The following is a 21,164-nucleotide window of genomic DNA, read 5'->3' on the forward strand; positions in this document are numbered from 1 at the left end:
CCGCTCGGCCCCGCGCGCACAGCCGGCTCCCGCGCCCCGGAGCTCGCGGGCCTCGCCGCCGCCGCCCGGCGCCCCGCCGCCCGCCCCCCGCCCGCGCCCGCGGCCCGGCTGATCTCCCCGCGGAGCAGGGGAGGGAGGAGGGGGAGGAGGGCCCCGGCGGGTTGCGCGCGGGGCTGAAGATCGCGGGGTGCTCTGGCTCCCCCCCCACCTCGCCACTTCCAAAAAGCCCGACCAAACACGCGCCCCGAGGAGGCGGCCCCCGCGCCCGCGCCGCACCTCGCCGGCCCCGCACGAGGGGCGCTCGGATGTCCGGTTTCCTGTGAGTCTTCTACCCGACCCCCGCGCCCTTGCCCGCGACAGCGGCCGGCCCAGTGGGGAACGCGGAGCCGCGGAGCCGCTCCCGCCGCCTCCCGCTCGCCCCGCGCGCCGCGCCGGGAGTGGCCCTGGGGAGGGCGCGAGGAGGGGCCCGCAGCCTCGCAGGGGCGCGCCCGGCCCGCGCTGCCCGCACCCGCGGCCCGGCCTCCCCACCGCCCGCTCCTTCCACCATGCACTTGCGGGCCTTTTTCTCTCTGGCGTGTTCCCTGGCCGTCGCTGCGCTGCTCCCGGGTCCGCGCCCAGCGCTCCCCGCCGCCGCCGCCGCTTTCCACTCGGGACTCGGCTTCCCCGACGCGGAGCCGGACGCGGAGCTGGCTGCGGGCGAGGCCGAGGTAGGTGTGCGGTTCGCGCCCCCCCCCCCCCCCCTTGGGGGCTCGGGCAGGGCTGAGGAGGGGGATGGCGAGGTTTGGGTGCCTTGGGACCCGGGAACCCGCTCAGGGGAAAGTGCTGGTACCAGTTTAACCTCGTGGAGGTTGAATCCCGAGGAACTCAGCTGGAAGAACTACACTGCCTTGGAAAAAGTTGTCCTTAGAAAGGTGTGCCTGGGGGGAGAGTAGAAAAGAGCAAATTAAGACCAGGGAAGCGCCCTGAGCGGCGCCCGGTGACAGCGACCTCAGGGCATTGCAGAGTGGTCTCCACCGCTGCAGCGGGGCAGGGGGGTCCCGACCCCTGCGCAGTCCACGCGGCTCCGGCGAGCCCGAGCTCACCCTGGCCCGAAAGTGCTCCAGCCCCAGCAGATCTGGGGGAGCCCGGGGCAAGGGGCAAGGAGTTCCCGTCCCCCGCGGCTTCTTTCCCTGGAGTGTTTACGTTACGCAGATCCCTAGTGGGTACGATTTTGAAAGAAGTGTGAAGGAATTTGGAAACCGAGCTTTCGGGCTTAGTGTTCCTTTGGGGAAGTTAGCCAAACTTGAGATGCAAGCGGAGGTGGTTATCAGTTAGATCAGCATCCATCAAGACTGCGTTCAGCCTCCTGCACCGCACTTCTGAAATCTGGTTGTGAAATACTGAAAAAAAAAAAACTTTAAAAAATGAGGGTGTTGACCTCTATTATTCCCTTGCCTTCAAGTGTTGCTACTTTGGAGGCATTCGGATTTTCAAAAGGTAGTTCTAGTATATCTGCCTCCTCACTTCTTCTTCTGAAAGTTATTTATGTACCTAAAAAGTTCAGAACTGACAGAGTTCTTGGACTCCTGAAAAAGTTTTATATTTGACATCGACTTTACCTGGGAAGTCCCAGGGCAGTTATACTTGAGTGTGCTTTTCTGGAACTACCCTGTAGCGGCTTGTTTCAACTGAAGGCAAGCGGAGAAGTGTCTGCGGTGCGTTATCCCCAACTTTTAGTTGACTTACCGATGAACATATACTGAATGTAGATAATTTTCATTCCTCGCCCAGTTCTATTTTGAAATACACTTTTAAGATTGAGAAAACGGACTTTTAAAATCCAGCAAACTAGCTCTCTATTTAAATTTTGGAAACAAATTAAAATTTCAGAATTTGTAATTCAGTATGGGGGGGGGTCAAGGAAAATATGTTTTGAGTAAAAAGGATATATATTGAGTTGCAAAATAGAGCGCCTTCTGTGATTCACAAAGTATTCTTCAGTGCCAATACTTACCTCTACAGTAGATAGAATGTTTTTCTTGTCCTAAACTGCAAAAATGTAGCAGTGGACCCACTGACACTTCCTGTAATTTGAGTGCTTTGAGTGCTTTCTGTTTCTGCAAAGTCAAATTATTGGAAGTGTGACTTAGAAAGGCGACGCCTCTCTATTGCCTAGGATAACTTACTTTGGTTTACAATAAGAAAGTGTGACGTGGGAAATAAGAAGTATTTCCTGATAAGCCAAGGGTCTGTATGACAATCAGCTACTGTTGGGGTGTCTTGAATGAATATGTCGGCAGCCCCCACGTGTGTGTATGTGTGCATGCCTGGGAGTGTTATGGATGGGTGCGGGGGTGGAGGATAAAGTTAATTTATTTTTAATTTTCAAAAGTTTCTTTATTGGTGATGTTATTACCAATGCCATTAAAATGTGTGTACGTTTTTGTTTTCAAATGTTGCTTATCATGCTTAACCATCTTTTGTATTCTGTACAGTGAAGATGGGTCGACGTTCCATATGTGACATGGGCTGTTTTCCATTTGCTGAAACACTCTTTTAACTTTTTGAGTTCCACAGACCACAAGGCAGTGCATTATTGCTGCGCTGGCGGGTGCGTCAATAGTCTTGACAGGACATGTGTCATTAGTTCCTTCAGCGAAACTGCCCAAGTGTAAAGACTCGATGTCTCTACCTAGTGGCTTACACAAGATCTGCATTTAGATTTAAGCTCTACAGGGAAATTGTGGAGGAAGGGCCGGTTATTCTTGTAGGAAGCATAAAAAAGGTAATTAGAAGATTCTAAATATACATAATATACAAAATAAGTGAATGCTTTTGGTAATTTACTCCTAGGAAGTGTTCTGAAAAATAGTTTAAACTACAAAACAGCTCACAGGTTATAAACCAAGTTAGGCATCCAATTTCTTCACCTCAACCCCAAAGCCATGCAAAAACTGGAGGTGAAATTACAAATGGAAACAAGATCTCTTTCTCCCTCAAATTATTTGCATTTGTTGTATTCCTCTTTTTAATTATTCGTGACTGTAAGCCTGACTGGAAAACTCTAAAATGCCTCCCTGATACATGTCAGTGCAAACAAGTGAATGTCAGTAAAGTAAGGCAGGCAGGAGTCTTGCCTATTATATAATTAAAATTAACTAGACATGCAGGGAAAGTAGGGAAATATTTAAAATACTCATCAAAGTCAAGAAAACTGCAAAACCTGGAAAAAACAGCATATCGCTAAATCCAATCATTTGCTAATATAAAGTTAGGTAAAGCTCACTTGTGGAATTGAGGGGTTTGGTTTTAAGAAAAAGAAAAGTTGGCTTATGATTTTAAAAAAAGACAGGAAGAACTACTTTATATTGTGAGACAGAGTTGTGGAACTTGTTATTCCAAGAAGTGTGTTGGCCTGAAAGTACAAATATACATTTCCTTATATATTTTGAGATGAATAAATGCAAGGAGGGCATATCTTACATATGCTCAGATGCAGACTGTCAAAGATGGAACTCAACAACATAAAAAGGCTTAACAATTTACGGTCTTGCATCAAGTAAGTGAATAACCAACAAGATCAAATAGTATTAAATAAATATATAATTTATCTTTCTGTTTTACATAAATAGTTGTAAATAGCCTAATTTTACAGTTTAAAAGCGAAAGAAGTAGATTAGATTAATACTAACATTATTAACAAAAAATAGTTATTTTTAATTTGTATAGTGAAAGTACGTATGGTTTATGGTGGCTACCACAAACCATTTTCTAATAATGGCAACTAGTTTACAACATGCCAAATTTTCTTTCCCCATCATTTATAATTCTGTGTACTTTTCTATTTGCTGTATGTTTTGTTTATTCTCTTGACTTAATCACTGGCAGTGTTTCACGAAATATAAGGTTTGTACCAACTGTATCAGGATTCTCTTTTCCCCCTGGTTTTTTTTCCCCCTGAGATGGGGAGTTTGCTTGTTGTTTTTGCTCATTGTCTGCTGGCTGTTTTTGTTTTTTGTTTTTGCTTGTTGTCTGTTTTTTTCTTTAGGAGGCACTAGGAACTGAACCCAGGATGTCCCATGTGGGTGGTGGATGCTCAACTGCTTTAGCCCTGTCCGTTCCCAGCTGGTTTGTTTTTGCTCATTGTCTGTTCACTGTTGCTTGTTGTCTGCTCATTGTTTTTGCCTGATGTCTGCTCGTTGTCTGCTCATTGTTTGTTTGTCTCCTTAGGAGGCACCAGGAACTGAACCCTGGACCTCCCATGTGGGTGGTGGATGCTCAACTGCTTTAGCCATATCTGTTCCCAGCTGGTTTGTTTTTGCTCGTTGTCTGTTCGCTGTTGGCTTGTTGTCTGCTCACTGTTTTTGCCTGTTGTCTACTCGTTGTCTGCTCATTGTTTGTTTGTCTCCTTAGGAGGCACCGGGAACTGAACCCTGGACCTCCCATGTGGGTGGTGGGTGCTCAACTGCTTTAGCCACATCAGGTCCCCTAGGGTTTTTTTTTTTTACTATTTTTTTATGTTGTACAGCAATGATTTATCATTGTCTTTATTGGTTTTATCATCATCTTCATTATATAATTGTTGAGTTTGTGAGGTCCTCATTTTGGCCATTGGCATCTTGAAGAACATAAGCTATTTTTCTTCTCCAGGGAGCCTACAACTCAAGTGGGAAAAATAAAGGCATATGAGCAAAGAGCTGACTAATCCTGCCAGATATCACATGCCTGTAATCAAAGGTTACCAAAGTACTGTCTGCTCCTCACATTTGGGTGAGAGAGTCATCATTTGGCCCAGACAGTCTGAGTGTCAGCAGATCAGTGCTCGAGGCAATGGGCTTGGAGGCCGGAGCCCACTTAGTGTCTTGAGTGGGATGAGCAGGTGAGAAGGCAAACAGAACTGTTTGGCTGGAGCTAAGGGTTTATGTTGGGTCACAGTGAAGAAAGACTCTTAGGTAAGAGTAAGTTTGGAGAGATAAGAGGGGTCACACTGTACGAGGCCTGAGGCCGTGTAAAGAGTTTAGGCTTCGTGTTGTGAGTCATGGTTTCTGAGCAGCTGAGTGACGTGGGCAGCAGGGTTGTAGGAAGACTATTGAAATCACTTCTGCTATATATTTAGAGTGTGAAGGACGTGAGTTGCGTGATCTATGAAGCTTACATGGGAAGTGGTGAATAGTCAGAGCAGAGTTGTGGCAGAGGGAACAGAAGAAAGAGCTGCTAGAGAGGAAGGCCAGCTAGACCTGGTGACCTATTAATGCAAAGAGAGGGGAGTGGGAGAAATTACCCCTGGTACCAATGGTTTAATCATAGGAAAATGCTGGCCCCAGTGTTAGGGTTAGGGCATTTCAGAGAAGAGACTAGTTTTCATGGATGGATGATGGATGATCTATTCCATAGATCACTTAAGACTTTACTAGACTTAGTACATCTTTGAAGAAGCAAGATATACAAGGCAAGCTGTAAAAACTTATGTCCCATTAAAGGTAATTAATAGCCTAGGGTCAATAGGACTTAAACTGTTTCATATATGTAAGTATTTGAGCACTGGACAAGATTACTGCAATCCTTAGGGGGAAATGAAAAGTTTGTATATCCTATTACACTCCATTAAAAATGATGAATTTTATTCAGGTAAAATTGGCCATAAATGTAACTGAAATATTTAGTCATTTACTTGGAACTTTCTCCGTGTTTCAAATTACAGTACTCAAGACAGCTCTTTGATGTACTTCAGATACCCATACCTCTTGGCAGCCTACCGTCAGTTTTTAGGAAAGGAGGCTCAGGATTAGGCAAATGTGAAGTATTTGTGAAATGGAAGCTCTTGAACTCTCTTCATCTCTTTTCCTCACCCTGGATCCGTTTTTGTGGGAAGGTCAGGGTTGGACTTTCTAAGAGCATCTTTCTTAGTTGTACAGAAGATTGTCTAACTGAAGGGCTGGATCCTTGCCCTCTTTAATGGCAAGTCTACAGATTTTATGTTTACAGTATTCCTTGGGGTATGTGACTAAGTCTTTCGTCACCTTAGAAGAGATTTCCTACTCAACTCTGACTGGGATATTTGGCCTTGAACAGAAAACCTCAATTCAGCTTTCCTTTGGGTTCCTGCTTCTGTGTGCCCTTTCTTCTCAACTGGGAACACCTGATTGGTAGCCATTTGTTCACGAAACAACTATCATCAAAAGTGCTTTGCAAGAAATAGTTGGTTATTTATAGCAGTGGCATGTCTTTAAGACTAGTGAGTCTCTATTCCTGTCTGAATTATTTTCCTAGAGCTGCCACAAATTGGATATCTGTGGTAACAAAGTACCACAACTGGATGTTTTAAAGAACGGAAATTTATTGTCTCACAGTTCTGAAGGCTAGAAGTCTGAAATCCATTGGGGAGAATCTTTCCTTGCCTCTGCTAGCTTCTGGTGTTTGCCAGCAAATCCTGGGCATTCCTTGGCTGGTAGACTCTGCTCCTCCCTCTTCACATGGCTGTCCCCCAAGTTCTGTGTTTCTCCTTTTCCTTTCTTATAAGGACACTGGTAATATTGGATTATGGGGACCACTTTCCTTTTTTAAGATTTATATACTTATCCCCGCACCCCCCCCCCCCCCCGCATCATTGTTTGTGCTCACTGTCTGCCCTCTGTGTCCATTCACTGTGTGCTCTCTGTGTCTGCTCATCTTCTCTTTAGGAGGCACTGGGAACTGAACCCGGGACCACCCATGTGGGAGAGATGCACCCGATCGCTTGAGCCACCTCTGCTCCCTGCTTTTTGTGTCTCTCATTGTGTTTCCTCTTTTGTGACTTTTTGTTGTGTCATCTTGTTGTGTCAGCAGGCCATGCCAGCCCATTGTGCCATCTTGCAGTCTTGCTGTTCTTCTTTAGGAGGCACCGGGAACTGTACTTGGGACCTCCCGTGTGAAAGGCGGGGACCCAAGTGCTAGAGCCACATCCACTTCCCTGACCTCATTTTAACTTAACTCATTCCATCTAAAATAACCCCATTTCCAAATAAGGTCACATTCCTAGATATTGGAGGCTGGGACTTCAACATACCTTTTTGGGGGACGCAATTCATTCCATAACACTTTCCTTCTATGTTGATTTGATAAGGGGACTTAAGTTGGGGAGATTTCTTTTGGTCCTTCCATCCTTCCAACCTCTTGAGAAAGAAGTCTTGACCTCCTTATTATTGCCAGAGATCCAACCTGGGGAACTGTTTCCTAGCTCTTTTGGGGCCATGGGAGCTGGTGTGAGAAGAATGAGGGTTTTCCTCCCTCCAGCACTGCTTGGCACCTTCGGCAGCTGGTGTCTTCACAAATTCAGTTCACTCTCTTGATACCATACATTGAGAAGAGGAGTTTAAATAGTCACTCGGTTACATCTGCAATGTACTGTGTACTTACATGCTTTTTTCACTTTGCTAAGAGTTTTGAAGTTAATTTTGTTTTGTTCTTCATTAGTCCCCTATGAAATGGATGTTATTTTATTTCACCAAAGATTAGGAACCTGACTCAAATGGTGTAACCAGGAGTAGAAATATGGCTTCTTTTTTTTTAACTTTTATGGTATATATTTTAGAGAAGTGTGGCAACATGTGAGAAGACAGAGAGAATTACTCCTTTACCATAAAGGACACCTTGTTTTCATTATTAGTTTCATTATTAGTTAGGTTCTAACTCCCATCAGTGGGACAAACTGAAGTAGACTTTCTTCCAGGCTTTACCATATGGTGCCCCTTTGATTAAAGACAGATAATAGGGAAACGGACTTGGCCCAGTGGTTAGGGCGTCCATCTACCACATGGGAGGTCCGCGGTTCAAACCCCGGGCCTCCTTGGCCCGTGTGTAGCTGGCCCATGCACAGTGCTGATGCGCGCAAGGAGTGCCCTGCCACGCAGGGGTGTCCCCCGCGTAGGGGAGCCCCAAGCACAAGGAGTGCGCCCCGTAAGGAGAGCCACCCAGCACGAAAGAAAGTGAAGCCTGCCCAGGAATGGCGCCACCCACACTTCCCGTGCCGCTGAGACAACAGAAGCGGACAAAGAAACAAGATGCAGCAAATAGACATAGAGAACAGACAACGGGGTGGGGGTGGGGGGAAATTAAATAAATAAATAAATCTTTAAAAGGAAAAAAAAAGACAGATCATAAATGGCTTAGTCCATTACTCTGGAGAATGACTGCTTAACTGAGTGCCTGAGAAGAATTCCTTCTTAGTTGAAGATTTTTCTAAGTTGCACTAATGTAAATTCAGTGAAAGATTGTGGCCAAATAACCTATCACAAATAAGTGGATTTGGAAAGAAAAAACTGTGGTTGACAAAGGCATTATACCTCCTCTGACTTCCCAGCACATAGTGTTTTATTTTTCATTAGTTTCATCACCCCTGGTAAGTATGAATTCTGTCTGTACACTACAGACCTACATTTTATTGCAAAACTTATGTTTATTACTTGGGAATTGTATGAATTGTGAATTAAGGTGTCATTGATTTTTCACAACAGCTTCAGCACAGAAATGTAAATAGTGAGAGATACTACTGCATTTGAGTTATAATGAAATTCTAAAATTTAGTGTAATTTTAGTCATATAAATTGTTTAGGACATTCCTGTCCTCATTTAATTTATAGAGTTTATAGTTGCAGAGTTTATAGTTTAATTGCTAGAGAGCAGAGAGTGTGTGTATTTAGTTGGCTTTATTGGACATCTGTCTTAGAATCAGTCAAATAGATTCCTTAAAATACCTTTCAGTGGTAGATTCTTATGGCTTCCTTGTATTGAGAGTGTCCTAGTGGTTATCAAGTGTTAGAGGGATTAGCAATCCATTTTCTGCAAATCTGAAATCCAAAAGCTCATTTTTGTAAACTGTTTGGTGCTATGACCCAATCTAATCTGACATGAGGCTTTATCCTCTTTAGTTAAGACTATTGCTACATTTCACTGAAGAAATAGTAGCGTATTTATTATAAGTAACCACCATAGATCCTGCTGGGGGTGGTGGTTAAATATCAAAGTGTATATGCACCACATTTCACAAACCCCTGAGATCTGAAACGCGTGTGATGCCAGCGTGTAAGGTGAGAGATTGCTGAGCTGTTGTCTTCAAAAGGCCTTCCTTGATAGCTTTACCCCCATAGGGGCTGCATGGAAGGAAAGGGAAGAAACTGAGGAACTCAAAAGGGAGTCCATGGACACCTCTAACTCACACATTACCGCCACGCTTATGTACCTTTTCATCCAATTTTTCATATTTAAATCTACTTCAATTCAGGAGTATTTTAATTAGTTCCTTTTAGCGACCTTTCTTTTTTATTAGAGAAGTTGTGAGTTAACAAAACAATCATGCATACCATACGAGGTTCCCATACATTGCCCCCACCACCAAAACCTTACGTTGTTATAACATATTTGTTACAAATAATGAAAACATTGACCTACTATTACTGCTAGCTATAGTCCATAGTTTGTATTTGGAGTACTTTTCCCACAAACCATCCTCGTATTAACACAATGTTTTGGTGTTGTATGTCTGTTATAGTTCATGAGAAAACAGCCTCGTATTTGTACTGTTGACCACAGTCCATCCTTCACCACGGGGTTTCCTGTGTTCTCTGTCCCCTGCCTTGCCCAAGCTGTCCAAAGTGTACACGCAGTGGCTCTCAGTGTCATCAGAGACGTGCTGTCATCAGCTCAGTCCATTTCAGAACATTTTCATTAGTCCAAAGAGAAAGTCCCATACTCCCTGACAATACCCCGTTAACCGATCCTTAGCATTGATTCAGCACCTTCCTTGCTATTGCTATGAACATTCTGAGGTAGCTTTAGTTCTAAGCAGGAAATTACAGAGCAGCTAGTGATGTAAAAAAAAGTGGACTAAATCATTGCTGTCAGCTTAGCTGGCATGTGGTGTCCAGTTGTTAGGTCAAGCAAGCACTGGCCTGATGGTTACTGTGAGGGTATTTTCTAGATGTATTTTTATCTGTGAGTAGGTGATTGTGTCAATGGTCAAGTGCATCTCCTGATCCAATCAGGTGAAGGTCTTAAAGTCCAGAACTGAGGATTTCAGAAGCCAGAAAGAAGAATTTCTGCCTCTACTTCAGCCATCCAGCTTTCCCTGGGAAACTCCACTTTACCTTTATTGGAGTTTGCAGCTTTCAGCCTTCCCTACAGAAATCCAGACTTGCCGCCTGGTTGCATGAGTCAATTCCTATAATATATATATATATATGAGTGTGTGTGTGTATGGGTGTGTGTATCCTGTTGGTTCTGTTTTCTGGAGAATCCTGTTAAATACGTCTTAAAGTCTTTTTATGAAACAAGAAATTTACTTGTTAAAATACAAGTACTGAGTTAAACTGTACATCGAGACAATATATGCAATTTTGCAGAAGAGTCTCATAGTTTTCTACCATTTGTTGGACAGGCTTCTGGGGATTGAATGGCTAAAAGTGGAACTGGTGGCATGATGTCAGCTGAACTGTGGAAAAGGAATAGGTGCTAGTTACAGAAATAGGGGCTATAGGGATATTTCTGACATGGGAGAATGAGAGTAAAGTCCAGAGATAGTAATGGTCAGGGGTGGTTGTTAGGGACAAGACCTGTTTGCTTACGAGTCAGAGCAAATGTAAATGCTCTAAAATTGATTGTGGTGATGAATGCACAACTCCATGATTATATCAAAGCCACTGGATGTACACTCTAGATGGATTGTATGGTATGAGACTACATCTTAATCCAATTGTTTTTGTTTTTTTATGATACAACTTTTTATTAGGATATGTGTGTTTGCATAGCATTTTTAAAATTTTTTTAATTAAAGTTAATAGATCACAAGGAATATTGTATTAAAAAACATAAAAAAACGAGAAACATAAGTTTCCCATATAACCCACTCCCACCCCCACCATATCACTTATGTACATTGTATTTTTTTGAAGATATATACATCAAAAAAAATGTTACACTAAAAGATATAAGAGGTTCCTGTATACCCCCCACCCCTTCAGCCCACTCCTCCCACACGAACAACCTCCCTCATCATTGCGGCACACTCATCGTACTCAGTGAACACATTTTGGGGCACTGCTGCTCTACACAGATAATAGTTTACCCTGTAGTTCATACTCTCCCCCAGTGCATTCAGTGGGTTATGGCAGGATATATAAAGTCCAGCATCTGACCCTGCAATATCATTAAGGACGACTCAAAATCTCAAAATTGCCCCCATATCACATCTCTTCTACCCTCTCCCTGCCCTCAGCAACTACTGTGGCCACTTTCTCCACCTCAATGCTAAAATTTCTACTATTACTGGTCATGATAGTTTTATAGTAGAATATCAGTAAGTCCACTCTAATCCATATTTTATTTCTCCATTCTGTGGACCCTGGGATGGTGATGTCCTCTCCACATCTAGATCAAGAGGGGCTTAGATTCCACATGGATGATGGATACAATTCTTCTGCTTGCAATTGTAGGCACTCTTGATTCCTTGGTGTGGTGGTTGACCATCTTCATCTCCCTGTTAGCTGACCTGGGTAAGACCAACGAACCAGAGAGTAGGAGTCACCACTCTGCTGAGGCTCAGAGCCCAGCTGGCACATGGGCAGTCCAGAGATTCAAGTCTCCTGAGTATGGACCATCCCTAGTGCCAACCACAGTTTCAGTAAACATGACAGAAGAGGCATGTGTAGAAAAGTCACATCTGAGTCCAGCCATTTGTTTTTGTTTAAAAAAAAAGAGCCAAGAGCTTTAAGGGTGATATTTGTAGGAAATGTGAGAAACCAGAGTTTGAATCTAAAGCAACAGGAGCCACAGAGATTCTTAAATCCTATGCTAAAAGTGGTGTTCTGAGAAGCTCAGTCTTATATCATTGTGCCGAAGTATTTAAAGTAGACTATCAAGTGGTCCAAAGCTTCAGAGGAGCCCGGGTTTCCTAAAGTGTCCGGCAGTGACAGTGCTCTTCTCAATATGTTCGTCACCCATATATGGTATTGAATTCTACTATATACTCCTGATTTCATGATGTTAGTGATGACTACTTTTGATTTTTCATAAGCACCCATCGCTGTGCTATCTGGATACATTATAAAACATATTAATAACAGGCATCTTTGCTGTTATGACTTAGAATCTAAACAGAGCAAGCAATGTAAACAGTGGTCGTGCTTAGATACACACTCATACACACACACACACATTCATTTCTTAAGGATTCTTCAATTTGCCTACCAGGACTTCTGGATTCTTTCTTGCCTGGCTACATATTTTCGTATAATCTACTGGAAAGGAACATAAAAATAATCAGAGGTATATAGAATCTATTGGAAAGGAACATAAAAATAATCAGAGGTATATAGAACTAGATTCTCCATGGTTTATACACTTATTTGTGGGTCAAATTGAAATTTTTAAAAATCAGATAACCCTAAGGTATCCTAGTAATTCTTTATTTTAAAATATGCTTTAAAGTATTCCCGTTAACAGAAAGACCAAAGGGAGAAAAGATGATCTATCAGATAAATAGAATTACTTTTAGTTGCTCTTATAAAAATTTTTTTAAAGTGTTGAAAAATTTACTCAAGGTCAGAGGACGCCTCCTGGAAAATGGGACATACTGAAAGAGAAAATATTTAGATACACAGCCTCGTTTAAGCAACAATATTTTCAAGTTTAAAAGGGAGTCTTCTCATTGGCATCAGTCAAGCATTGTTCTTGTTTGGTCAGGCAGAGAGCAAATGAATATTTTGGGGTAGATCAGAGCCATTTATTTGGTAATTTATTTTCCTTTAACTTGGTTCCTGAAGTACCATTCTTCTCCACCTTATATGCAGTAATCAAGTATGCATGCATAAATGGTGACTGCTGGAATCAAAGTTAGCTTTGTCCTGATTGCCGAAGCTAGGCGCTTTGCTTTAAACTTTCTGTGGCAGTGCCTAACATACAATGTCAATATTTCTGTTTGCTTCAGTCATTTCACTTTGCTTCAGTAGAGATATTGGAGGTAGAGGATAAGAGCATAGACTCTGGTACATATCTTGGCTATGCCACTTACTACCTGATCTTGGGCAAATTACTTAACTTCTCTGTTCTTCCTTATATATAATAATAAAAGAATATATTTAATACTAAACTCATAAGGATGTGCTAAGAACTATAGAGTTTATATATATATGTGTGTGTATATATGAATCCCTTAATATCATGACTGGCACATAATAAGTGTAATTTGTAGATTCTTGTTTAATAGGTAGGCTTCATGATCAGAAAAGTACCATAGGCAAGATGTAAGAACTGTGTTCATAGACATATGAAGTAGTCATGATGCTCTTCATAGTGATTCTCTAACACCTTCCAACTAATTTTTTATGTACTTTAAAATAAAATCTTACTGAGATGTTTCTTGATTTCCAAAATCTGGAAACAGGTGGTACTATTGATGTTTGATATTGAGACCGTTTGGGGAATCCCGGATATTTAGTTACTCAGTGTATCTGTGTTTTGCAGTTCTGCTAATACTATGTCTCCACCCCTCCTGGGTGTCTGGGTTTGTGTGTGTCCTGGAGGGTGATGGCCCCAGTCACGGACCACAAAGCCAGGGAACAGGCGATGGTGGTTATCCCCTAAGTGCTCCATGCCCAGGTCATTTGAGTGAAAGGCTGGTACACACAAGGAATTTTATAATGCCGTGTAATTTCATATGAACTCACTCTGAATAGATACAAAGCAAGTTTAAATGTTTATTCCTGAGCCAAGTTAATTTTGCTACTGTATTGTGTAAATGTCTCAAGTATTTATTTTAGCTGACAAAAAAGAAATACAGATATGCATTCTGAATTTACAGTGAAATCATTGCAGAATTTCTAAAAGATTAAAATACACTTTTCACTGAATAAAAATACGATGATAATGTAATGATAGAATTTTACAGGCTAGAGTTAGACTTTTGAAAATATGTTTAAAACCTATGCTTGCACCTTTCCCTCGGAGCCCTGTTTGCAAAGGGCATCCAGGAAAGTCTCCTGTCTGTGCTATCATTTAGATGAATAATGGAGTATATGCTTTCCTCTTCCCAGGGTAACTCTGGTTTACTAAGGGGTCCTAATTTACTCATAGTAGTTGATTTTGTTTAGTAGTCCCATTGTCCAGTTTGCCAGCGGCCAGTCAACACTGTGGATTGCAGGGTCTTGTGTGTGAGGGGAGGGTCGGAGGTTCATGAGCAGACCAGAAGAGGATATTCACAAATGGTGACACAGTTTCCAGCTCCTGAGGAGCTTACAACATTAAAAAATATATATATATAGTAACATCTTGAAAACATTCACTTCCTTAGAATTCCAGTACACATGTCAGTTGGACTATTTTAGGAACTTTTGATGATTAGATACCGTATTTCTAAACAGAAAACATTTTTTTCTCACCAAATCTGGAACAAAGGGCAGAACACTAAAGAGACACTCAGTTAATATGTAAATTAATAAAGAATTAGATAGTGCTCCATTATCTGGGCAAATCAATTTGCAGATACCGGTATGATCTTTGAAAAAGTGTTTTTCATATTCTTAGCTCAGGATTAGAACTGTATGTAATTATATAAAAGGAAGGCTTTTATTTAATTGTGGTCATATTTCCCCAGTTACAGCATTCGCATTTAAATTTTGATGTAATTTTCTCCACAGTGATTTTTTTCCATTCTCTTACCAATTTCTTTTTCTTTTAAATGTGTTGTGCTTTTTTTTTTTTGCCAGAAACAGATTTAAAATAACATATTTACTATTACTCTACATGGAAAGGAAATTTTCATGAAATTTGATAGTGCTTTTGCTCCTTCCTTGTTAAAATAAGGTAAAAGGATGAACCAGCTTTGACACTGTGCTTCTTTGGGGAGATTGAGGCATATTTGAAGTGTGTGCCACTCTTCCTGCCTGGGACCTACTGACTGACTCTATGTTCTTGGAATATGAAAAGCTATTTACTTATTTCCTCCTCAGCCACAACTAGCATTCAAAAGTTTTAATGCCTTTATCCAAAATGACAAAAGTCATTACTGTTCTTAAAAAGATGTTGGTAAAGACCTTATAACCTTTCACTGAGAAGATAGTACACGTTCTCTTTTGTTTATGTTTAAATCATGCCCTCATCCCCTATAAAGACTGAATATATTTGGCAAATTAAATCAGAGTAAAATCTTCAAGAAACGGTCTTGATTTTCTTTTTGCTGGAGTTACCACCCTGTGCCATGAATCCTATGATTGAGTTCCTATAATCTGTAAAATGGATTCTTAGTCCCACTCAGAGTTCCTTGGGATGGACTGTTTTAAACCCTATGGTTTACTTCATTACAGTTTCATTGCCTACATGGAATAGTTTTAATTCTTTCTTTTTGTTTGTGTCTGCTCTGCAGATTTAATTACTTTATCCTTTTTAAAGTCCTCTTCTAAGTTTATCCTTTGAAAAATGGAACACTTATTTAGATTCATGTTTGCTTGTGGGTCATGACATTTATGACTTTCCTGAAAAACAAACTATGCTTTTTCTTTTTTTTAATCAGAGCCAGATTTTAGTATTGGAATGATAGTGATTCCTTGTTTGTTCTGAGTACGGAGTATTTCTTTTAGTTTTGGTGTCCATGCCAAATTAGCATTTTATCAAGGACAAAATTATTGTGAGTCATGACCATTATGATTAAAACTGGTCATTTGAGGCTGCTTTAGAGATACAAAATAAGTAAACATTACATCATAAACTGTAGTGAAAAAAGATAATTGTTTTTTTCTCCTCAACATTGGTAGAAGTGAGGCCTGATTCAAGATCAACTCTTGTTTTACTTTAGGAAAGTGTACCTTTGTCTCATGACTATATGAGCATAACATAGGTATTATATTACTATAATATAGCCTACAGTGACGTATAATTTAGTGAATTCAATATAAAAATAATCTAATGTCAGTGTCACTTTCTTGTGCCGTGTTTGTTTGGCAATGTAGGTCCTTCTACAGACTTCAACTTAAGGCATATTTAGTGTGACTGCCAGCCCTCAAGCTTCATTTTGCGGAAAACACTGAGATTTGAATTTTGCCCTTCTGTACCATCTTTGTATTAATGTTGCTCTTGATATTGATTAAAATTTTTAAAAATTTATTGAAGTATATCACTCATCCATAAACATACATAAACAATAAGTGTATAGTAGAAGTTGTGACCTTACAAAGCAAACATGCATAACATCATACAGGGTCCCATACATCAACCCATCACCAACACCTTGCAATGTTGTGAGACATCTGTTACAAATTATAGAAGAATATCATCAAAATCTTACTACTAACTATAATCCATATCGTATATTGGGTATATTTTTCCCCCAACCCACCCGATTATTTTTTTAATATACGTTTATTGCAGAAGTTGTGAACTTACAAAACAATCATGCACATGTGCAGAATTCCCATACAACAGCCCTCTATCAACACACCACACTGTTGTGGAACATTTGTTACAGATTTTGAGATAATATCATCAGATGTTAGCACTAACCATGGTCCATAGCATACATCTGGCATACTATTTCCACGTTCCCCCATCATCAACACAGTACATCTTTGGCATAGATGCATGCGTATTACAGTATTGCTGTTAACCACAGCCCAAAGGTCACTCCAGTTGTAGTTTTCCCATGCTTTTCCACATGCTCACCACCCAACAATAGTGACGTACATCTGCTCTAGCTCACAAAAGACATTCTCTCATTTGTACTGTCAACCACAATTTTCATCCACCTCAGGGTTCACTGTGTTATTCAGTCTCTAGATTATTCTCTAGCTTTCCTTAAGTTGACATGTACATCCCTAGATTACCCTTTCAGCCATGTTCCCATTTATAAACCAGCTGTTACTATAATGTGTTACCATCAACTCTTTACATTTACACACTTTTACAGTAAAGTTAATTAAAACTTTTACATACATCAAATGTCAGTAGTCCATCTCAGTCCTCCTTTTATCTCCTTTTAGAATCTACTATCAAAAGTCCTTGACCAAAAGGGAGAAAAGCTAAAGACAAATGTGTTTGTATGACTAAGAGACTTCAAAGTGAGTTGGGAGGCCATCCCAGAGGTAGCACTTACACACATCTCAACAGGATCTCATTGACAGCCAAAGTAGATACTGACCCAAATAGTGAAGCTCCTCAGGGATATGGAGACATCCAGACAGTGTAGTCAGGGCAGATAGCTCAGGAATTTGGCCCCTTGGCAGTGGGTCCTAATCTGTTATTTATGCTCCCCAGTGTGACAGACTCAGCAGTGGTTTCCTTATGCATGACTCTTCTGTCCTTCTATTTGAACCTATAATTAGTATTGGAGTTAGTCTTTGGACTTAAATCTTTGGGCTGTCCATGGGCCAACTGAGCCCTGAATCTCAATGGAGCTGCAACACCTACCCTCCAGTTCAATGGACTCACCCAGAACAACTAATGGGGAGGAGATGAAGGACAAACAACATAACAGTGAACCAAGAGTGCCTGCAGCTGCAAGCGAGAGAGTCCCAACCATTGGATGCATGGGATAGAAGACCCCTCAGTTAATAGTGGAGTGGGCATCACCATCCCAGAGTTCGCAAGGATTGTGAAACGAACTATGGGCTAAAATGAACTTACTAACATTCTACTGTAGATTTATTGTGATTTTAGCAATGGAAGATATACCTTTATCATGGAGGAAGTGACCCATGGATGTTCTGGGGTTAGAGAGAGGGAAAAACAGGTGTAATAGGGTGGCATTTTTGGAACTTGGGAAGCATCCTGAATGACATTACAATGACAGAGACAGGCGATTATATATCTGACCATAACCAACAGAGTCAAATGGGAGAGAGTGTAAACTACAATGTAAACTATAATCCGTGCTTAGTGGCAATGCTCTAAAACGTGTATATCATTTGCAGTGAATGTACCACACTATGAAAAATGTTGCTAATGTGGGAAAATGTGGGAGGTGTGTGGAGTGACACATATAGGAATCCCCCATATAGTCTCTGTAACATTTATGTAATTGAATTTCTTTTAAAAAATTAAAGTGAAAAAAATAAAATGCTTTTCAACTATTTAAAAAAAAAAAGATTCTATTACCACCAGGTCTTGAAGATATTTTACTACATTTTTTTTCTAGAAGCTTTATGGTTCTTTTATATTTAGTTTTTTAAAATCCGTTTTGAGTTAGTTTTTGTATAAGATGGAGAGAGGGATCCTCTTTCTTCCTTTTGCTATGGATATCTCGTTCTCCCAGGACCATTTGTTGAATGGACTGTTCTGCCCGAACTGGGTGGGTTTAACAGGCTTGTCAAAAATCACTTGACCATAGATGTGAGGGCCTATTTCTGAACCATCAGTTCAGTTCCATTGGTCTGTCTTTATGCCAGTTCCATGCTGTTTTTATGACTGTAGCTAGGTGATATGATTTAAACTCTGTAAGTGAGAGTCCTCCAACTTGGCTTTTCCTTTTTAAGATGTTTCTGGTTATTCGGGACCTTTTACCCTTCCAAATAAGTTTTATAATTGTGATTTCCGTTTATTTTTAAAATGCTGGTGAAATTTTTACGAGGATCACATTGAATCTGTATGTCAGGTTGGGTAGAATTGGCATGTTAATGATATTTAGTCTTCCAATCCATAAGAATGGAATATTCTTTCAATTATTTAAGTATTTTTTAAATTTCTTTTAATGGTGCATTATAGTTTTCTGAAAAAAAAGTGCTTTACATAATTGGTTAAGTTTATTCTTAAATATTTGATTCTTTTAGTTGCTATTGTATATGGAATTTTTTCCCCCTGACTTTCTCTTCAGAGTGCACATTATCACTGTCTTTTAAAGTCTCTTTCACCTGATGTAAGTATAACTTCTCTGGATTTTTTGTTGTTGTTGTTACTGAATGCATGGAATATCTTTTTCCAGCCTTTCAGTTTCAATCTATTGGTAGCCTTTGGTCTAGGGTGAGTCTCTTGCAGATAGCATATAGGTGGCTCATATTTTCTTATCCATTCTGCCAGTCTGTGTCTTTTGATTGGGGAAGTTTAGCCATTAACATTCAAAGTTATTACTGTAAAAAAGCAGTTTTCGTTTCACCCATTTTGACCTCTGGGTTTTATCTGACATTTTATTTTCACCACTCTTTTGAGACTTTTAGTTACTTTTACTGATATAATTTTCATTTCTACACTCTCTTCCAAGCCTCTGTCTCCTGTCTTTTCTCCATAGCACACCCTTTAGCGTTTCCTGCAAAGCCAGTCTCTTGGTTTCAAACTCTGTTTCTATTTATCTGTGAATGTTCTAATGTCACCTTTATTTTTGAAAGACAGTCTTGCTAGATATAAGATCCTTGACTGGAAGTTTTTTTCTTGCAGAATCTTAAATATATCCTACTACAGTCTTCTTGTTTCCATGGTTTCTGTTGAGAAATCGGCACTTAATTTTATTGGATATCCTTGCTTTCTCTTGCTGCTCTCGGAATTCTCTCATTGTCTTTGGCGTTTGATGTTCTGATTAGTATGTGTTTCGAAGTTGGCCCATTTGGATTTATTTGGATGGGAATACATTGTGCTACTTGGAAATGCATATCTATGTCCTTCAATAGGGTCAGGAAATTTTCTACTACTGTTTCTTCAAATATTCCTGCTGCTCCTTTTCCCTTCTTTTCTCCATCTGGGACCTCCATAACACGTATGTTTGCACATCTCTTGCTGTCATTTAGGTCACTGATACCTTGTTCAATTTTTTCCATTCTTTTCTTCATCTGTTCTTTTGCATGTTTGCTTTAGGATGCCACTTCTTTAAGCTCCCAGTCCTCTCTTCTGCCTCATCAAATCTGCTGTTATATGATTTCTATGTAGTTTTAAATTTCATTTATCATATATTTCATTCCCATAATATCTTCTGTTTTTCTGTGTATGCTTTTGAATTCTTCTTCATGCTCATCTGATGTCTTCTTAATATCCTTAATCTCTTTCACCATCTCACTGAATTTATTAAGGAGGTTTGTTTGAACCTCAATGATTAGCTGTCTCAACTGGAGTTTATCTTATGTCGTCTGGAGGCTTATCTTGTTTCTTTAACGGTGCCATATCTTCCTGTTTCTTGATGTGAATTGTAATGTTTTGTTGGTGTTTTGGCATCTGGCTTACTAGATGTATTAATTCTCGGTGCAGTTTCTCTCTTTATTCCTTGTGTCGTGGGTAGAGTCAAAATGGGGACCACCAGCCTCTTTTCGACTTGGACAGGTTCAAAGTTTAGCTGTTCTTAAGGTTTTACTTTGGTCCATGGAATTTACTAAGCAGTAGCTGAAGTTGGTGCTCAGCTGTCTCTTTCTCCCCCATTTTTGGAAAGTGGAGCTTCCAATCCAGCCATGGACTAGCTTCCAAAGCAGCTTGTGCTTCCAGTGGAGGATGGGCACCAGCCTCTGTGATGTGGAGCGCTCTACTCATGAATCTTCCCTGCAGATGGGCTGTCTCCTCTTTCCATTCTTTCAAGGATGTTGCAGGATGCTCTTCCGTTCTCCTGGAGCCCCCCAACAGGTGCTTTAGATAGTCCCGATAGCTCTGAGTGACTATTAACTTCCCTGTAGGACGTAGGATGAGCTGACCATGGGCGCTCCTCACTGTGTTACCATCTTGCTGATTGTCCCTCTTGATGTTGCTTTTAACTTTGTTACACTTCTCTAAAATACGCGTGTTGTGGTGGGAGGGAGGAGAGCAGACATACCTGATTTACCTAACAGAGCTCTCCTCCTCTAGGGACTGGGCCTGGACTTCCATCTCCCAGGACTGACTCTGACTAATGTAAATTTGACTTTCCTTTTAAAAATTGAAATTTACAAATTAAGAGGTTTATGTGTGAAAATTAAATTTGTGTATATTCATTTGACCTATATGTTCTCCCATGTGCCCTGTGGGTTGCACTTAAGTATTAAAAAATTAGTCCATGTGTTACAAGTGAGATTTAATAGATACCTTTTGAAAATACCTCTGTAAAATAGATACCTTAGTTGTCATTCATCTGAAATGTAATGAGTTCCTGTTAAATATGTATATATTTAAAACCTTTCATTCTTTTATAAAATGTCACCATGGTATTTTAAACAATTGAATATAGGTTTCAATGTGTATTACCATTGGTTTTATTCAACTCTACTCGTATACAAATCTCT

At 40.6% G+C, this 21,164-nt stretch overlaps 1 protein-coding gene across 1 annotated transcript in view; it reads left to right on the forward strand.

The window, feature by feature from the left end:
* Positions 1–463: 463 nt before the first annotated feature.
* Positions 464–21,164, forward strand: part of VEGFC (vascular endothelial growth factor C) — a 119,662-nt gene continuing 98,961 nt past the window's right edge. The window contains exon 1 of the mRNA XM_004464961.5: positions 464–707. Within this exon, the coding sequence (XP_004465018.1) occupies positions 546–707 (162 nt within the window). The 5' untranslated portion in view covers positions 464–545. The remainder of the gene's footprint in view (positions 708–21,164) is intronic.

The sequence above is a fragment of the Dasypus novemcinctus genome, chromosome 1 (genome assembly GCF_030445035.2).
Source record: "Dasypus novemcinctus isolate mDasNov1 chromosome 1, mDasNov1.1.hap2, whole genome shotgun sequence".
In the NCBI taxonomy this organism is placed as follows: Eukaryota; Metazoa; Chordata; class Mammalia; order Cingulata; family Dasypodidae; genus Dasypus; species Dasypus novemcinctus.